The sequence below is a fragment of the Chiloscyllium plagiosum genome, unplaced genomic scaffold, assembly GCF_037043375.1.
Source record: "Chiloscyllium plagiosum isolate Xiang-an unplaced genomic scaffold, Cpla_swu_hap1 HiC_scaffold_37, whole genome shotgun sequence".
In the NCBI taxonomy this organism is placed as follows: Eukaryota; Metazoa; Chordata; class Chondrichthyes; order Orectolobiformes; family Hemiscylliidae; genus Chiloscyllium; species Chiloscyllium plagiosum.
The window spans coordinates 19,129,229-19,150,679 of NW_028270175.1; the positions used below are offsets into that span (position 1 = coordinate 19,129,229).

A 21,451-nucleotide genomic window follows, 5' to 3' on the forward strand; every position below is an offset into this window, starting at 1 on the left:
GAGCCTGTCAGTAGTAAATGTGAAAGCCTGTCATTAGACAAACAGCTCTGCAACAAATTTCAAATCCATTTAGTTCTTCAGCCTCCAGAGAATACATTCTGGCTACAGAACTATCTGTTTAAGCAAGCCTACTCTACATCATTAAATTTTCATGTCTCTCTGAACCTGTGAATCACCAACTTTAATAACAATACACCATTCATATATGCATATGTAGTAACTTAATTTAGGTTTTATTACCTTCCCTTTTTCTCTGACCTCACCTAATACATAATACCTAACAGATAGCCCCTCCTCAGTAATGAAAGAGAAAAACACAAATGCTGGAACTGCACAGAAGAGGTGAAGAGCCTTACTCAAAACAATAATCTATCTTTTCTTTGCAAAGAGTGTCCCGAAGCATTTTCTGTTTTCATCTCGCACTGGAAGAATTTTTAAATCATAAATGGAAGCTTTTTGGTTGAGTCATAAATTTTCACCATACATATAATTCACTGAAAATTATTCCCCACTGAACAATTTTATTAGGTAACAAAAAAAAGATAGTCCTTTAGGATATCATTAACTTCAGTGAGCATGGCTAAAACCAAAAATGAAACTCCATTTTGCTCTTATAAATATGTTAGGGAAAATGCCCTGGGAAAACTGAAGGCTGCAAGAGGTTGTCTTGACAGTTTGAGTACCCACTAATACAGCTATTCTGCAAATAGCTTTCCCTCGATACATTAGATAATTACCACAATTATCAAACCTTTACCTTCTTTTGATGTCACATTTCATTTTGTACAAATAATTACAATTACTGACCATTTGCTTTAAGGTGAAGCAAACAAAAGCTCAAGGATGGATCCAAGCAGAAATCGGTTTCTCCAATATCTGCTGGCAAGTAATCTAATGTAAAAATTGCTGGATCTTTCATGATATTGGTAACAATGGATTGCAAAATATGATGAAAGTTAAACGCAAACTCCACAGAGAAGAGAAATCAGAGGCAGTAGATAGGCCCAGAACTTGGAAAAATTGTGATAGAGACACAATAGGGTAGATATTCAGATTCCTACAAAGTTTTGTGCAAAACAGCTGGGTCACACTTCAGGTGTAAATGAAAGCAATGTAACTTAACTGACTGCAAAAAAAGAGCTGCATTCCCAAAAGGGAAGTGAATGTACAAATATCTGGGACAAAAGTAAGATATAGTAACAAAACTCACAGCTCAAAACCAAACCAAGCGTGCAAATAAAACAAAACAAACTACAATAAATTCAAAAAATACTCACAAATCACCCTCTAGCCCTTTCAATTTACATCCTACTTTCAACAACTGTCTAGCAATCTAGAATATCTTTTGTGTAACGGTGGCAACACTTTTATTTTGCAAATCTCATATAATCCAGGATGACTAGCCTTTATAATAATATTTAAGTGGAATACCATATTTTGGTGACAGGTTTTACTGTTGCTCAGAACTCACAGGATTGAGATTATGGACAGAGTTGTCAGAAGCAATTTCAACACATTTACAATCTAATTCGCAGCATTCATGATTTCTAGCTCAATTAAAAATTGCAGCTAATATGAAATTAAACATTTTTATTGGCATCTTGTGAAATTTAAACATATCTTATAAAATATGTCACACATTACTGTATAAATAGAAAAGATTTAGGCTGAGAGAGACAACAGGTCATTTGTGGAGAAAGTGAGGACTGCAGATGCTGGAGATCAGAGCTGAAAATGTGTTGCTGGAAAAGCGCAGCAGGTCAGGCAGCATCCAAGGAACAGGAGAATCGACGTTTCGGGCATAAGCCCTTCTTCAGGAAATTTGTGTGACTCAGCTGATTTGGACAGAGCATTGGGGTGGGTTGGCAGTGCATTAACTCCTTAATAAATTGTGCCTGAATTGCATCACGTATTTTGGATTTCTTTTCTCAATTTTAATCTTTGTGCCATTTCATTTTCTACTCAAATTGTTGATTAAAGACTAGGATGTCAAACCATTACTGATTAAGTGACCAGCATGGTTAACATTACACTTGTTAGCAGTTGTGCTAATCCAGTGATCTCATTTCAATGTTTGTAGAAAAAAATTGTAATACATTGTGCATTTACTAGATATGTCTTTTTTAAAAAAGCAAAGTTCAGAACACTAAATAAGTAGCTCAACCATGGGAATAGTTACGAATTATTGTGATATGCCTACATTGTTCACAGAAAAATATACATTAGGGAAGGTGCAGTGTTAATGTCAATGGATTCATAACCTAGAGGCCCAAGCCTCATGTCGACATGAATTCCTATCCCACCGTGGCAGCTGATGGAATTTAAGTTCAAAATAATTTATCTAGAATTAAATCTTCTGTCAATAATGATGACCATGAAACCCAATCATAGCTGGTTGTTAAAAACACATATATTTCACTAATGTCCTTTAAAGAAAAAAGTCTGTTGTCCTTATCTGATCTGGCCTACACATTACTTCAGTCCCACAGCAATGTAGTTTACTCTCAAAAGCCCCCTAAAATGGTCTAGCAAGTTACTTACTTAAAGCGCAATTTGGGATGGGAATAAAAAAATGGCCCTGTTGACCATGCCCACATCTCATGAAAGGGTAAATACTTGTATGAAGTGAAATTAGGTAATTCTTCTCTCCCTAAATTATTCGACTGGGAAATAATTAACCTCATGTTAAAAAGAGAGATTTCCTTGGTCAGTACATGATTTCCAACTGATATGATTGCAAAGGTCAATGTACCTACTTGCCAGCTGCATAAACTTCCGCTGTATCAAAGAGGTTTATTCCATTTTCATAGGCCAAAGTCATCAGCTGTTCAGCCATCTGAAACAAAATGGAAAATATCTGATGTAAATAAAACATGTAGCTTACTTTTAGAGCGAGCAAAAGTTGCAATCAATGTGTTACTTAAAATTATCATTTTTCTTTCTTTTCCCTTCAATTCCCAACATGTACAAGTGGCACATGAGAGATTGGAGGCAGACTGTAGCTGAGCCTGGAGCTGCTTGTTGTCCTTTGCCCCAAGGTTAAAAAGCAGACTGAGAGAAGGGTTCAGAACTGTATAATTAAAGCTGTTCAAAGACCAAAAATGTTTTGTGTGAAAGAGTTCCTTGATAATCAGTTCCATGCTAACCTTCAATGTTTCTGTATGTTATAAGGATAACAGTAAAACCATTAGCACCACTTCAGGCATAACAAGGTTCAATGACTTTCCCATTATCATCAGCTCAGGTTTGCAGATGGAAAGTCTGTGCCCATCATTTTGCTGTGTTTGCAGTGCCCTGTAATTATAGGTATGCAAGTCACAAGAGTAATGGTTGGCTTTGCCACTAGAAATTTATGGAAATATCCATATCTTGGCTGTTTGCACATTCTGTGGCCAATAGCAGCCATTTAAATACAGCAAGAATCCATTTTAAAAATAAACAACTGAAAATCACATTTAAAAACAAATTTACAATCTTTCCTCATATTTTGTTGGTATGAACTTTTCTGGCCATTGGGGAAGAAATTAACTCAATTTCATTTTCTCTAAAACACGTTTGCTTGCAGGAAGATAGTAGTAAGGGGTTGTACATTCATGCTCTCATTCAATCTTGATAGTCCAACACACAACTACTGGCGCAAAAAGTTCACTGCTGCATTCTGTGGCTTTACAAATGGGACATGGTGTCAACAATGACTTTGTTCTTCCTGTAAGGCAAGGCAAGTGATTTTTTTCCTGAGGTTAAAAGACTGCAGATTCAAACTCCAAGTGTAGCAATTTTATATTTGTTGCTTTACAGTTTTCCAGAAATTGTCAAAAACATTCTGGTCTGTGTATAGTAGGATGCTTTGAGACCCTTGGAAAACAGATTTCAAAATACTGAAGGCCATGATAACCTTCTCAAACAAGAAGTACATTTTCTGGTGCGTGCAATTGAATGCTTGATTTCAATACCACCTTCTTGCAGCAGGATGGCTCTTACTCCCTCAGTCACTGGTCACTGTAACATTTTTGCTGAGGTCTGGGCCAAATAGAATGGGCTCGTTCACCAGGATTTCTTTCAATTTAATACAGAGAGATTTTTGGTACTCTCTCTCCACACCATTATGATTTTCTTTCTGGTGCTGCACATTATCAAGGCATCCAGGAATGCACCAGGAGTGTTCAGACAAGCTATGACTTGGGTTGTTAGTTTCTGAAATGTTGCTGGCGCATTTTGGTTTCTACTACAGTTGACCTTATACTGGCATAAGTCATCTGGGATAACAAAGCTGAGATTTCTCTTGCTCTGGAGATCATGGGACATGACAGAATCCTTTTAAAATGTCAATTTTGTTGTATAGGGCGATGGCCTACCTGCTCCATACACTTTTTAAATGTGTGAATTAGGAATGGAGGTTATCCTTATCATTTATGATCCACTAGTAAACATTGAGGTATTGATGGTGCTCAAGTGGTTTTTAATTCACTGGTGGATGTTCTCCCATGTCTACATCATGAGGTGTCAATGGGGTACACCTTGGCATATTCTTACAGTTTCTTCAAATTTCCTGAGCAGGGTGGCCTTTGTCCTTTGGAAAGGGTGCTCATGAGTATGGGTGTTTCAGATTCTGTAGTCTGATAGCCTGGCAGCCAAAGCTTTGACTGGGAAGCCCCTATCGCTTTTTTTCACCCAGCTCCTCCTGCCTGCCCGCAGACTTGGCCATCTTCTGATAGACACTCATCAGTTGACTGGCTTGGCATTTTCAGGGTTGCTAACCTTCCCTGTTCTGTTTCCTTGGTGAGGGGTGCATTCCCAACCTGCCCCATTTTGTTTGGGCTGCTACTGCTTTCCGATGGCTCACCAGCTCCTGCTGCATTGCTGTGAAGTTCATTAACTAGATGATGCATTTGCTGGTTTAACAGGGAACTTAATGCTTTTCCCTTACAGGTCAGGAATAAATAAGAATGGCCAGCCAGCAGGGGTGTGGGTTTTGTTCCCTCTAAACTTTTCTGCCTGTTGCTAGACCATTCTCTGTCCCTACTCTATGATTTTTTTTTGGGACATGCTCACTTACAGGTAAACTAGTTTCAGCAGTTCTGCCCCAAAGCTTTTCAAATGAATTAAGCAGCTTCCTCACCAGCTCAGGGATACTTGGTTTGCCTTCAAATTTGGAAGAGTTTAGGTAGTTGGATCTCCTGCCATCTAGCAGAGGTCCTTTTCTTTTAAATCTAGGCAGGTAGCTTTGTCCCCCCTCCCACTGTGGATCTGTTTGAAGACTTCCATGGTTTCTCTTTAAATGCAAAATGTTGGTTTTGGATAGTCAGATCTGTTATGCATCCAACAGAAGTCAAGGCTTCCTTCCTTTTAAATTTGCCCATCAGATGTGGGAATTTTCCTTGCTTGTGTTTTTCCCTGGTGAGAAAGATTCTGCTAGTCACATTTTGACTAAATCCTGTTCAACCTTTGCTGGTCCCAGCCTTTTTACTTCCTGCTGGCTCAAATTAGTAGCATGTTGGATGTCTGAAAATTATTCACATCTCTTGCAATGACGTTTAGCCAGATACAAGCATAGTTTTGCTTATGAGGTATTGAATTCCTCAAGTTAGTTACTATGGGATAGGCTGGCCTTTATAATGCCCCATACAGAATATGGGACACATGGGGCTCAGTTTGTATTGCTTTACCACCAATGCTTCTTGTAGTATCATCCAATTTTTGCCTTGATCTGAATCTTGCAGTAAGGTTGGTTGAAATTCAGTAAGGGGAAATGCAGAAACTGATTTGTTTAGCTTACTTGTAAAATTGGTGGCATTCAGTTTACCACTTATGCTTGGCACTGCACAACTATTACGGCTGAGCCATGGACTGAATGTCTGCTTGATTGAATCTTTATATTATTTGTCTTACTGAAATGGATTTGAATTTAGATTCTTCTATATAAATGCCTAATTGGACATTTTGGTATACATATGTACTTATGTAAATAGCTGATGTAACAATTGGAAATTGACTTTTACTATGCTCTCAGCAATGCATTCTTGATTAAGACACAAAGGTCTGATGCAAAAGATGCCTTCCCTTTCAGTGTATTAGATAATGGTTTAGTGCTGCAACATCAGAAGTATACTCCAACGCATCGCACATGGGGGTATCTTTGATTTCTCAACACTTGGTTTCTCAAATTGCTGACTCGCTGTCAATTTCAGATAGAACCTAGAGGCATTTTTCTTAGTATGTCTTCAACAAACATTGGTACTAAGTTAGCCTGGAGCAGTGTTTTTTAGAGCAGTAAGACTGCTATTTTCTGGGTCAATACATAATTAGGGTGCAAAGATGGCCTTTAGTAGAGTGATGTGCTTTTCTGGTCAGATGTGGGAGATTAGGGAGAATTTCCATGTTACTGATGATTATGTCTGCAGGAAATGTGTTTGGTTGTGAATCCTATTGGATCACATTGATTGGTTGGAGGCAATGAGGAATTTACAAAAGCCAGAGGGTGTGATGGATGGCAGCTGTAGGAAAAGAGAAAAATCACAGATACAGTCAGGTAGATGGTTTGCTGCCAGGAAAGATAGGAGAAGGAGGCAGGTCATGCAGGAGTCTCATGTGGTTATCTCCTTATCAAATAAATATGCGGTTTTGGAAAACGTAGGGGTTGGACGGACTCTCAGGGAAATGTAGCACAGACTGTCAGGCTTCTGGTACTGAGATTGGCTTCAATTCCAAGCAATAATTGCAATAGGGGACCCTCTAGTCAGAGGCATATACAGATGTTTCTGTGACCGACGGCGAGAAATCAGAATGGTGTGTTGCCTCCCTGGTGTCAGGATCAAGACTATCTCAGACAAGGGGCAGAATATTTTCAAAAGGGGAGAGGAACCAGCAGTAAGTCATTGTACACATTGAAACTAATGACATAGGAAGGGAAAAGGATGAGATTCTGAGGAGACAATATAGGAAGTTAGGCAGCAATTTAAAAAGGAGGTCTTCTAGGCGTTTGGTAAGCTTTCCTTTATTGGTCAGTGCACTGAGTATAGGAGTTGGGAGGTTATGTTGCGACTATATAACACATTGATTAGGCCACTTTTGCAATATTGCATACATTTCTGGTCTCTCTGCTATAGGAAGGATGGTGCAAAACTTGAAAGGGTTCAGAAAAAAGATTTACAAGGATGATGCCAGGGTTGGAGGGTTCGAGATATAGGGAAACACTAAATAGGCTGGGGCTATTTTCTCTGGAGGATTGGAGGCTGAGGGGTGACCTTACAGAGGTTTATAAAATCATGAGGGGCATGAATAGGGTAAATAGACCCTTGGGTCTTTTCCCCAGGGCGAGAGTCAAAAACTAGAGGGCATAGGTTTAGGGTGAGAGGGGAAAGATTTAACAAGGGACCTAAGGGCAACATTTTCACACAGAGGGGGTGCGTATATGGAATGAGCTGCCAGAGGAAGTGGTAGAGGTTGGAACAATTACAACATTTAAAAGACATCTGGATGGGTATATGATTTGGAAGGGTTGAGGGGGATATGGGTGAATCCTGGCAAATGGTACTAGATTTACCTAGGATTGCTGGTGAACCTGACTGAGTTGGATCATTTTCGTGTTGTATATCTTTATGTCTCTAAACTCCAGGTGACAACTGCAATTTAGTTAGCATACAAGTTCAATTCAAATAACTTATAAAATTTAAACTTGCATACCTCATCAGTGATCTGACCTCCAAAGGTAACCCATGTTCCTGTTGAAAAGATAAAAGTTAAGGATTTTATTTTCTGTTTTCAGCTGCTAAGAAAGCTAAATGCTTGAACAAAACAGAAGAAATATTCAATTCAACTGTAATTAAGGAGATTTAGCTACAGACTCAGCAGTTTACATTAACAAAAATCTATAAGCAAATGTCTTTCTTATTCAGCATCTATTATTTTAAAGGTCATCAGACAGCGGAGGAAAATTTACTTTGCATTATCAAAAATATACCAATTTACTATTGCCTGTTGCACATGCCAAGTCAATAAAACAGCAATCAATATTAAATAATTTAAGACTTAGTAGCACGGCAAGCCATTAAACAATGCAATGCTATTTTCTGATCTACCCGAAGTTATTAAATATTAAAAGGACACAGATAAAGCAAACTCACACAGATAATTTAAAGAACATCCAGAAAACAGGACTGGTGTGGATAAAGGTAAATTGATAAAAATCATGTTGACATAACTACTGGGAAAACTCCTTTTGCAAAGAACAGTAATTGGAATAATCTTATCCTCCATTACATTTTTTAATAAGTGGTGGAGTTATTAAAAATTTGTGATGGGACAGCTAATTATGTTGGACAAACGGGCTTCAGTGAACCAAATGATTACTTTTATAAAATAAAGAGTTACTATAATATGACTTTTATGAATTACTTTTTAAGAATTTGTACAATAAAAGTAACACTAACTGCAAGAGAGAAATGTATAATGAAACAAATTAATTGTAATTAGCTCGTGTATGACACCTCCTTTTTACCTAGGCCAAGGCAGGAGACCCTCAGTCCCGATTTTCCAAGATTTCTATTTGAAGATACAAAGAAATAATAGAATTAGAATCATTTAATTCAAGACAACAATATTTTCTCAGAAATACCATTGAAAGACAACTGGAGTTTTCATCCAACTTCTTCCTTCAAGCTCGACCTTGCTGCTGTACCATTTTAAGATTGTTAGTCAATTATAGAGATAAACTTACTGACACTATTCATGTTAGGTCTTGGGAAACTGTATTGCATACAACACATCAATGTTTTGAAAGATATACTATTATACATTTACACCATTTTTTAAAACCTGACAATGAATCTTGGAAGTACCTTCTATATTTCTATTGGTGAAATCATTACATAATTTACTCCCGATTTTTTAATTTTATGACTTTGTGACTTATCCTCAGATTTAGCACTAATGATTCCAACTAAGTTTTGCCTACTTATTTTCTTATAAGGAGCACATTGAACCTAATCAATTTTCAGCAGGAGACTGATTTTGAAGACCATTTCAACTTAAGAAAAGGGTTTTGCATATTGGAATAGCCCACTGAAAATATTGAAAAAACAATTTAGAACAGCACAGTTCTTGGCAATAGGTCACGAGTTCTGATTTCAGAATAGAGTATGTGGTTCCAATTGAAACTCAACCTTCCTGGAAGATAAAAACAGGCACAGATGCAAAATAATAAAAAAAGAAAACTTCAGGACCCTCATCAAGTTTCTGAATAAAGGAATGGACTTCTTACATATCGAGAGTTCCTTATAGTAATATTGTGCCTACATCAGTGATTTATGGCGAAAACTACACGTACTCTGGAGAGCTGGATTAGACAGGATACTTACGATAATTTGTCACCTTTTCTTCAAGATAACTATGAACAGATGAGTGCTGCACTCTTATTAAAGGCCAAATGATAACCCATCTAGCTCTACATTACACCAACTCTAAACCCCTCCACTGCCTAATTTTGCCATGCTGTTCACCAGATTCCAGTACTAGATACGTAGAAATTTTCTCTGGTTAGATGTTGACTGAACAGGGGAATTCACAGCATTCATTTCGAGCTTACAGACACAGGCATGAGCCAACAAACACATTTATCCTCTCAAGACTACCCACAACCATCCTTACAAGATCTCTCAACTCCATGCCTCCTTAAGTTATCAGCTGCTGAAACACACAACAATGCTATAACCTCTGGGCTAAATTATTCCAATGCTTTCCTAGTCAGCCTTTAGTCTTCTCCCTACATATACCTGGAATGACATTAAAGCTTTGCTGCCTCTAACCTACTTTGCACCAATTCTTGTATGCTTAACACTCCTGTGCTCTGTTGACCATAATTAGTTTAGCACATCACAATTTTAAAATTCACAACCTGGTTCTCAAAATTCATTATGGCCTTGCCCCTCTATACCTTAACTTGCTCAATTCCTACAAGCCTTTGCGACCTCTATAGTCTTCTAGTTCAACAATTCTCAAACTAGAGCACATAAGAATTGTTCAAGGATTCTGTGAATGTAGCAATGGCCAGAGGCATGCCATAAAGATTGATTAAGTCTTGGCAGTCTGTTCATAGGTTAGGGTTAATGCTGACAACTATGAGCAAACTGGTGACAAAGTACTGCCCCTGAAGTCCATCCTCACCTACATCAGTGACCACACTTGTACTGAAAAATTTCAAATGCCCATGAACACACTATTAATGACTAAAATCATGCTGATTCAATCACTGCACAATACCAAGCCAATAAGGCATTAAAAAATTGGGAATTTACATCTTCAAGGTTTTCTCTATAAAACCTAAATTGTTCACATGACAAACAGAAAAATAAAACAAGATTTAGCTACTGCAGCTGAAACAATAGGAAAATATCTGCTTTGAAATATAAACCATCTAAAGATGGCTAGGTCCTTTGGAGTGGTTTGGAGTTATACTACAAATGGAGAATTTAATTTGGCATCTTTCATTTGGGTTTTGTAAGAGACCGCTACTTCTAGGTCAGTTATAGTAACTTACCCCTCTAATTTTTCATTTTTCTAACTGTTTTGCAATGGCCTTACACAGCATACAACTCCATCTGAGATGTAGAACAAAAACGTAATATAATCACCATATACCTATAGAACAAAGTCAGAGATGGATAAACCGCATACAGGTTTGCCAGTATCTATGGATTAACAGACAAACTGATGTTTCAAACACCTATCTTGTAATAGAATCATGTCCAAAGCTTCTAATTTTTTGATCAAGACCCAAATTGAAAATAGGAACTATAAAAGAAAACTGGTTCTCCCAATTGCTAAGGCAACTGAGACAAACAAATTGGAAATCAAAGCTTTAGGTTGTAACTTGAGACAGAGCCATCAGAACTTGGTAGAAGTTGAGTCATCCAGTTGTGCAGTACAAAGAAGCTGAAGAAGTTAGAGGCTAGATCCAGAAGCTGAGAATGAGCAGACAGACAGTCATGGATTCATAGAATCATAGAGTCAAATAGCATGGAAACAGACCCTTCAGGCCAAATGGTACATGCCAACCGTATTCTCAAATTAGGAGAAAGTGAGGACTGCAGATGCTGGAGATCAGAGCTGAAAAATGTGTTGCTGGAAAAGCGCAGCAGGTCAGGCAGCATCCAATGAGCAGGAGAATTGACGTTTCAGGCATAAGCCCTTCTTATGCCCGAAATGTCGATTCTCCTGCTCCTTGGATGCTGCCTGACCTGCTGCGCTTTTCCAGCAACACATTTTTCAGTTGTATTCTCAAATTAAACTAGTCCCAGCTGCCTTGGCCTATATCCCGCCAAACACTTCTTATTCATGTACCTACCTAAATGTCTTGTAAATGTTGTAACTGTACCAGTATCCACCACTTCCTCTGGAAATTCATTTCACACGCTAAAATCATTATACTTCATGTCTTTTTAAAATCTTTCTCTTCTCGCCTGAAAAATATGCCCTCTACTCTTGAAATCCCCCACCCTAGGGGAAGACACTTGCCATTCACTTTATCTATACCCGTCATTATTTTATGAACCTCTATAAGGTAATCTCTTAACATACTCTGTTCCAGTGAAAAAAATTCCAATGTCTGTTCAGCTTCTCCTTTTAACTCAAACCCTCCATTCCTGACAACATCTTGGTAAATCTGTTCTGAACCCTCTCCAGATTATTAATAATCTTTCTCACATCAGAGAGACCAGAACTGGACCACTGTACTTCAGAAAAGACCTCACCAACATCCCGTACAATGTCACCATAATGTTCCAACTGTTATACTCAAAAAGTCTGAGCAATGAAGGCAAACGTGTTAAGTGCCTTCTGAACCATCCTGTTTGTGATGCAAACTTCAAAAGAATTATGTACCTGAACTCCTAGGTGTCTCCGTTGTCCACAGTAGGCAAATCCCTATTTTTAAGCCTTGTCTTTGTTTGTTTTACCAAAATGCAATATCTTGCACTTATCCAAATTAAACTCCATCTGCCACTCTTCAGCCCATCGACCCAATTAATCAAGATCTCATTATAATCTTAGATAACCTTCTTCAATGTTGCTGCAGTTATTGTCTCCCTTGAAAATAACATTGGCATATCTACATCATCCAGACTGGTATGGAGGTCCTGCAAATTTGAGCCATTTATGTTGGAGACCATACACATGGAACTTGGTTTGGTTGTGTATTGCTGCCAGCAGGGTCACAGATTGGAAGAGGAGGAACTAAAGTTCTTCATAAGACAGAAGTTTGAAGGACTTTATGCATGGGTTTGATGTCATGTCGAGTAGACTGCAAGTCAACTCATGATGTCTTAGTTGTATCTGTCAATAAATGTAATTTAAAATTTATAAATCAAATGCAATTTGCCTGTTATTTCTGTAACTAACTAGGGATTAACTAAGATATTACTTAGTGTTTGCTTCAACATTTACACAGTAAAATATTCTTTCAAAGCATAGAATCTTGTGGATTCATTCTTTCTCTAAATAACTGGGATTTCAGATTCCTTCTAATTTTTAAAGAGATCTTCTGGTCTCTACTGAGATCATTACAACCCTTTCTTAGAACTAAAAATGTGTGAAGTGAAGACAGAAAAAAAGGGGGAGACATTTGTACAACAAACACATTGAAACTAAGAAATTTCATTATTGCGGGGGAAGGGGAGGGGTTGTCAATATAAAATCAAAACAGGTTAGAAAATTAGTAACTTGAAGTTGGTGATCAAACCACAGACTTGCAGAATGCCTTAGAAAAGGATATGGTTTTACTCTGCACAAATACTGACTAATATGCTTGTTTAGCATTTTGCTTTTGTTTCTGACTTGCAACATTTGTAGTACTTTGATCTTTATAGTATTATAACATGTTTGCAAACAATAAATTGCCAGAAAACAATTTTGCAATACATTAAACAGAAATGTACAAACTTGAAATTGTGAAGAATAACTGCATCTAGAATTTCAGACCCACTTGGGTTTTCCAATAACATGTTATTCATACTTCTTCCCACAAAGATACATTTAGAATTTCACTTTTAATGAATATTTTAACATTTAATTATCCAGATCTAAAAAAAAACACTGGACCTAACAGATGCTGAATATTGTATAACAGATTTATAGTTTATAGGAGGACATGCATATTGGGTAATTTCTGGAGGTCCTTTTGAAGTTAATAGTATGCTATTGGCATTTGATGAACAATTTTCATACTGTGAAAGGACACTTGCACAATAGAAAAGCAGTGAATTTCAGACAAATATTGTTAAACTTTAAACTGATCATATGCTTTTGGTTCTCAATCAGGTCATACTATTTTCATTTAGAATCATTAACACATTTCTAATATTGGTCATTTACAGTCACAGATGTTTTCAAGGTCACCATAACTGTCTTTAGAAATTTGTCATCAAAAACCTGCTAAAAACAAGCAAATTTATCACTACTTCTGATAGAATAAACAAACAAATTTGAAATCAGACCAGCTTAATTGAAGCTCAGTTTGGTGAAATTCAAAGACTTTAATCATGCTTATTTGGGATTATTTGCCGAGAAAAACCATATATGATATTTAAAATACAATTATGTACCACAATAGGTGCTGGTGTAGCAAATACAAATTGGTTGGTCAAATGGTTTTTGATATCCCTGATTTCCCTCATCCATCAGCTACCTTAATATATACTCTTCTACACTGTTGGACTGGGAAATCAGAAGATTGGGAAAACTACAAAAACAGAGGACAACACAGAGAGAAATAAGGAAGGAGTGAATCAAATATGAAGGTAGGCTAGCCAGTAATATTAAAAATGATAGTAAAAGTTTCTTTCATTACATAAGAAGCAAACGAGAGGCAAAAGTAGACATTGGACCGCTCCAAATTGATGCAGGAAGGCTAGTGCTGGAAGATAAGGAAATAGCTGAAGAACTTAATAAGTATTTTGCGTCAGTCTTCACAGTGGAAGACATGAGTTATATCCCAACAATTAAAGAGAGTCGGGGCAGAGTTGAGTATGGTAGCCATTATGAAACAAAGCGCTAGAATACCATAAGGTCTAAAAATTGATAAATCTCCTGGCCCCAATGAGCTACATCCTAGTGTTCTGAGGGAGGTGGCTGAGGAAATAGCAGAGGCGTTGGTTGTGATCTTTCAAAAGTCACTGGAGTCAGGGAAAGTCCCAGATGATTGGAAAATTGCTATTGTAACCCCCTTGTTCAAGAAAGGATCAAGACAAACGATGAAAAATTATAGGCCAATTAGCCTAACCTCGGTTGTGGTAAAATTCTAGAATCCATCATTAAGAACGAGATTTCTAAATTCTTGAAAGTGCAGGGTCAGATTAGAACAAGTCAGCATGGATTTACTAAGGGGTGGTCCTGCCTGACAAACCTGTTAGAATTCTTTGAAGAGGTAACAAGTAGGTTAGACCAGGCAAACCCAGAGGATGTTATCTATCTAGACTTCCAAAAGGCCTTTGATAAGGTGCCTCACGAGAAGCTGCTGAGTAAGGTGAGGGCCCATGGTGTTCGAGGTGAGCTAATGGCATGAATTGAGGATTGGCTGTCTGACAGAAGGCAGAGAGTTGGGATAAATGGCTCTTTTTTTTGGAATGGCAGCTAATGACAAGTGGCATCCCATTGGGTTCAGTGTTGGGGCCGCAGCTGTTCACTTTATATATTAATGATCTGGATGAAGGGACTGAGGGCATGCTGGTGAAGTTCGCCGATGATACAAAGTTAGGTGGACAGGCAGGTAGTACTGAGGAGGTGGAGAGGCTGCAGAAAGATTTAGACAGTTTAGGAGAGTGGTCCAGGAATTGGCTGATGAAATTCAAAGTGAGCAAATGTGAGGTCTTGCACTTTGGAAAAATGAATACAGACATGGACTATTTTCTAAACAGTGAGAAAATTCATAAAGCCAAAGTACAAAGGGATCTGGAAGTTCCAGTCCAGGATTCTCTAAAGGTTGAGTCTGTGATTAAGAAAGCGAATGTAATATTGTAATTTATCTCAAAAGGGTTGGAATATAAAAGCAGCGATGTGCTCCTGAGACTTTTTAAAGCTCTAGTTAAGCCCCAATTAGAATACTGTGTACAAGTTTGGGCCCGATTGGCACTGGAGCGTGTCCAGCGGAGATTCACACAAATGATCCCTAGAATGGTTGGCCTAACATACGATGAACGGTTGAGGATCCTGGTATTGTATTCACTAGTGTTTAGAAAGTTGAGGGGAAGATCTAATAGAAACTTACATGATAATGCATGGCTTAGCAAGGGTGGACGCTGGGAATTTGTTTCTGTTAGGCGGGGAGACTAGGACCTGTGGGCACAGCCTGAGAATTAGTGGGGGTCAATTTAGAATGGAAATGAGGAGACATTTCTTCAGTCAGAGTGGTGGGCCTGTGGAATTCATTGCTACTGAGCGCAATGGATGCCGGGATGTTAAATATCTCCAAGGCAGAGATTGACGAATCCTTAATCTAGCAAGGAATTAAGGGCCATGGGGAGAGTGCGGGTAAGTGGAGTTGAAATGCCCATGATTAAATGGCAGAATGGACTTGATGGGCCGAATGGCCTTACTTCCACTCCTATGTCTTATAGTCTTATCTTAAGTCACAGCCTAAAACTTCAAGGCCTAAACAGCATGTGAAAATTGGATCAAGGAATGCACATTTAAAAGTTGGCAATAGAAATGCAAAGTCTTCTTGTTTTTATTTTTGTTGTAAGCCCCCTATATAGATATTTAAAATTGAAACCGCCGATAAAACTTCTTGCACTACAACTACATCCTTTCTTGAGTGCAAATATTGCAACTTCTCTTATGGCTGGATGGCATAAGTACATGTCTATAAAGTTAATATGGCAGATCCTGATATCATACAAACATAGGAATTAATAAATGGTAAAGGGTTGACATGAAGGATGTGCAGATGCAATGTTTTGAAATGTTATTATAGAAAAAAGTACATCAGTGTGCAAAAGTCACTTTTCACAACAATGTAACAGCAGTAAGTCACGTAATGAGTTACTTCTAACATGGAGTTGAAACTGATGAGACCTATACACCTTGCAAAGTTATGTTTACGAAAGGCAATTAGATTTTGTTCCATTATACCATGTACATTCAGAAAATACACTGTAAAAGGTATAAAGCTTGTGTTCTTATGAAACAACACATCCAGTTAACTGAAATGAACACCATGGACAATCCACAAGCATCCTTGCATTTCTATTGACCTCTGCATTAAATGACTTAACATAAGCAGTATTCTTTAAAATATGCATTCAACTCCTACTTTGCTACTCTGCTAATATGAACTTAAAATATGGGAGGAAAAGATCCTGTCATGCTAGATATATCAATTACATATTAGAATATGTTGCAAATGTTATAAGCACCCACATGACTAGGTCTGCCTTGCATAGAAATACATTTATCACTCATTATGTCCTCACTTAAAGTTATGTTTATTTTTCTGGAAATTGCAACTTTAAATAAAATGATTAATCATGGACATTGTTTTCATGTAGGAGTCAATGGTAAAGTCAGGTTAGGTTCTTTCATAAATTTTTCCTTCGGGAAAAGCAACATAAACACTGAAATACTGTGCTGTACGTGTGCAGCACAGAATTTCTAGCTGAGATCACTTGCACAATAAATCAGCTGAATATAAAAGAAATACAATCTTTTTTAAAAATACCATTCTCACCTTTCCTATACTGTAGTAGATTGATCAGGCTCCATCTAATGGAAGAGGGTAGTCCAGGTTAGAAACAATTGCAGTCCCCAAACGTCTTGCACTGAACACTCTTTTCCAGTAGGTGGACACAAAATGTCAAAGAGGGCAGCCAGCAGCTAAACCAGGAGTGGAAACAGCTGTTGAGCTGGGGAATCCCCAGGCTAAGGTAAGAACAGAGAATGGGGGGAACAAGGTTGGGGATTGGGTGAGTGCTGAGGCCCCAGACAAGGCTGAAGGAGGCCCATCATTGGGACCCAGGGAAGCATTGCCAGGGGGAAAAAAGGAGCCTGACTTTCCCTGGGGTCGGGGAGTCCAGAACTATAGGGCATAGGTTTAGGGTGAGAGGGGAAAAATATAAAAGATACCTAAGAGGCAACCTTTTCACACAGAGGGTGGTACGTGTATGGAATGAGCTGCCAGAGGTGGTGGTGGAGGCTGGTACAATTGCAACATTTAAGAGGCATTTGGATGGGTATATGAATAGGAAGGGTTTGGAGGGATATGGGCCGGGTGCTGGCAGGTGGGACTAGATTGAGTTGGGATATCTGGTCGTCATGGACAGGTTAGACCGAAGGGTCTCTTTCCATGCTGTACATCTCAATGACTGTATGAGTGCCAGAGCAGGTGTTGGGAGAGGGGTTACACGGAATTGTAATCCACAGAAGAGGAGGTTCTGTGGCAAACAACACTAAATTTGCAATATTAAATGGATATACTTTCACTACTACATTAAAAACTTTAAAGCAAAATGACATCCATTGTAAAAGGGTCCAGAAGGGGAAGGTAGAAATTGTGTACGCTAAACTACAGATTTACAATAAAATCCACTGTGAATCTGTCTTTAGCTGCTTAATTCAAAATTTATATATCAGTCTGTTAACATTCAAAACTCTAATGTCAAAAAGACTGAGGGTTCCAAGTCCAAAGTTGCTGGCAGTGGGATCAACAGTTATTTTCCTGGAGGAATCCTCCTAATTGGTTACTTGCAATTCTAGAGCTTCAGCAGCTTCACCAAGAGGGGTACCCACAGCAAGATAAATTTCAAATCAAAGATCACTGGGATCCCTCTTTGGACTATGGAGCCTCCAGTTCCAATAGTCTCTACCATCGGCTGCTATATCTACAAAGCCATTGGCAACTCCACATGGTAAAGGACTACTCCGCTGGAGTGAAAACATTAGTGGCCCGGAGAATTTGACTAGAAGTGATTACATATACTGCGTATTGAGTTCTGCAGCTGGAAAACCTTCCGGTGGCAGGAACTGCTTTGGGCAACCCTGTCCACCATTTTCCTTTGTCTTCCTGCTTGCTACTTAAGTGCCAGGAAAGTCCTGCTATAACTTTCAAGATTTTGTAATGTTAAAACCAGGATTGCAGAGGACAGGCATACAGACTCCATCCTACACTTCTCAATAACCGCAAGCTAATCTCATCTCTGAAACACAAAGATCCATCTCAGCAATCACAATACCACCACCAGACATCTTCTCAGTTGAGAGTTGTGGCATGGACACACTCATGTGTTTTCTTCTAACTACAATTCATCAGCAGATCCAACTGAGATACCAGAGTGCATTGAGACATTATGGAAAATATTTGAGGAGAAAGTGAGGTCTGCAGATGCTGGAGATCAGAGATGGAAATGTGTTGCTGGAAAAGCGCAGCAGGTCAGGCAGCATCTAGGGAACAGGAGAATCGACGTTTCGGGCATTAGCTGAAGAAGGGCTAATGCCCGAAACGTCGATTCTCCTGTTCCCTAGATGCTGCCTGACCTGCTGCGCTTTTCCAGCAACACATTTCCATTATGGAAAATATGTCAATCAAACAACATCCTGCAACAGAATGAGGAGCGATCAGGTGCCCATTGTCGATCCAATACAGTTAATCAGCCAGTTGACACAATTTTGCAGTAAATTCTGTAGTAAACAAAGAATCCACAAAGTACACTATTATATCAGAGTGAGATAACTGTTGAAGATCGGATAGCACTTTCCAGGTGACGAACTCATCACTGACATCAGGTTCGTCTGTAACCACATTGATTTGGTGAAGCTCATTTAGTTCACCATGTAAATACATAGGGGAGAAAGTGAGGACTGCAGATGCTGGAGATCAGAGCTGAAAAATGTGTTGCTGGAAAAGCGCAGCAGGTCAGGTAGCATCCAAAGAACAGGAGAATCGACGTTTCGGGAAGAAGGGCTTCTTCAGGAATAAGCCTTCCTGAAGAAGGGCTTATGCCTGAAACGTCGATTCTCCTGCTCCTTGGATACTGCCTGACCAAATACATAGGGGAACCCTGTTAAGTGAACACACAATAAGTTGAAGAGCTCTGTCTTGCAAGTTATGGTTAGGTTTCTGATTAAAAGCATGAAAATATAGTTACGTAATTTTCTTTTAGCAAAGTAAATCTCAGAAATTCATCTTACATTGTTTATTTTAAGAAATAAAATCTTAGTTTTTTTTCTCACCAATGTACTACTCATGAATGTACTCCAATTCAAGTATGCCAGAGATCTTCAGCCTAATTCTGAACCTCCCTCCCACATTATAAAAATTCAGTGGTTCCTTGTAAGTCATCTTTTAGAACATAGAAGAATACAGCGCAGTACAGGCCCTTCGGCCCTCGATGTTGTGCCGATCCAAGCCCACTAACCTACACTAGCCCACTATCCTCCATATGCCTATCAAATGCCCACTTAAATGCCCATGAGGGAGAGTCCACCACTGCTACTGGCAGGGCATTCCATGAACTCACGACTCACTGAGTAAAGAACCTACCTCTAACATCTGTCCTATACCTACCCCCCCTTAATTTAAAGCTATGCCCCCTTGTAATAGCTGACTTCATACGTGGAAAAAGATTCTCACTGTCGACCCTATCTAAACCCCTAAGTTAAGTATCTTTGGTACAAGTTAGTTAAGTGCATATTATTTTTGTTTTTCTTTGTTAATATGAAACCTGTTGCTGCAGCTGAACAATTCTGTCAAGACATGGATATATGTACAACAAGCACACATGCATATCATGCTCGATGCTCATCCTAGCTTGGTAATGCTTAAGCAAATGGACAGTCTTAGAGACTGATAACTTAATTGTATTGACAGCCATAAAACTCTCACTTCTTCTCTTCTCTCCTTTGCCTGGTTTATGTTCCCAGCACCTTGAGTCGCCCCCTTCAGACTCTCGCCCCCTTCAGACTCTCGCCCCCTTCAGACTCTAATTAAAACTGAATTATAAACTTTGATTTTTCTGACAACATTACAACAGAAAGTAGAATTTTGCAGGAATTATTTCAAGAGAAAGGTATAATTTTGAAATCTACAGAAGCTTCATTCACTTAAATTGAAATTAGTGACATAGAGCTAAGTGATCCTCCATTTCCCCCAAAATATGGAATATAAGGAAGATCTTTTCCATACCTATATTTCATCCCTGGGTATTTGATGCCTAAATCACCTGTGGAGGACAAGCTTTGTACCGACAGCTGTCCTAAGTTCCGTGCAACCATGGAGACCATTCTGAATTTGCTCTTATTTCCCAAGTTGGGGCTACTTGCATTGTGTCGATTGAGTCGCTCGTCTGTGCTTCTGTTCTTCAGACTGTGATCAGTGCACACAAATGACACCTGCATACTTGCTTTGAAAAATCTCGATCTGTAGAATTACCAGCCTCGCAGGATGGATGATTCAAGAATGTTTTCTCAGTGTAGAAGAAAATACGTCCACGTAGCAGAGGAAGCTCTCAAAATAACAGATAATCTTGCAGCAACTGAAATAAGACCCTCAAAGTTGAACAGTCAGCTTTTAAACAGGAAAGTCAGAAAGACTGAGTTAACTATACAGTGGAAAAATTACGAACTTCCTTTTTAATTAATCAGTGATTCTTGATCTTTCTTCACTGTTCATATAGCCTATCTATACTTACCCTTACTATTCAATAAAATTACAGGACCTCCAAATATTTTATTTTTTTCCAGCATTGGTAGTTTCTCAAATATCAGCAACGTTCTTCCCCATCCCCCCCAAACTTCCAAGCCAAACCCTTACACTGCTGCAATGGAGCAAACTAGAACCATGACTCTTTCAAAAAAATGATTTTAGCACTCCAGTCTTGTCATCGCCATATGTTGCACTTAGTCATTTCTTGTTATTCTTCATTATCAAAGTCATTCAGGAGCAACACTATCCATCAGCAGATGCTCAATGGGGAAAAAACTTATCAAAAGATCCTATGATTAATCCAAAACTCTGCAGCATATCTTAGAAAGAGCACTGGAATGTTTTGAGAGAATTAACCAGACCTCAGTAGCCAAGACTACTGGATCACAGTAGAGATAAAGCTCTCTGCAGTCAGTGCTGAGACTTGGCAGCATTACAGTGTTCAGAGACAATTAAGCGTTCACTGAGCTGCATCTTGGTAGCTTACTAGGCATGGATTAAAAAGAGGTAAGAGGAGGGGGTTACATCACAAGCCTGCTCATGCAGGATATATCCTATTGAAATATGCTTAAAAAGGGTAACATCTGATATGAGAGATACAAAGGTCTGAAAATGAGAACAATAAATGCAAACTTAATTCTCACTGAAACAGTTGCACAAAAGCTACCACATATTCATTAGATGAGCACGTGGCTTATTATTTAAATTTTGAAAACTGAAGCACAACATTATACGAAGTTCAAAAAGAAAAATACTAATCTATTGAAC

At 38.6% G+C, this 21,451-nt stretch overlaps 1 protein-coding gene across 11 annotated transcripts in view; it reads right to left on the minus strand.

The window, feature by feature from the left end:
* Positions 1–21,451, minus strand: part of kcnab2a (potassium voltage-gated channel subfamily A regulatory beta subunit 2a) — a 281,823-nt gene that overhangs the window by 64,911 nt on the left and 195,461 nt on the right. For all 11 annotated transcript variants that reach the window (XM_043675966.2, XM_043675967.2, XM_043675969.2 and 8 more), the window contains 3 exons: positions 8,498–8,541; positions 7,684–7,721; positions 2,757–2,836 (listed from right to left, as the gene is read on the minus strand). In XM_043675966.2, the coding sequence (XP_043531901.1) occupies positions 2,757–2,836; positions 7,684–7,721; positions 8,498–8,541 (162 nt within the window). The remainder of the gene's footprint in view (positions 1–2,756; positions 2,837–7,683; positions 7,722–8,497; positions 8,542–21,451) is intronic.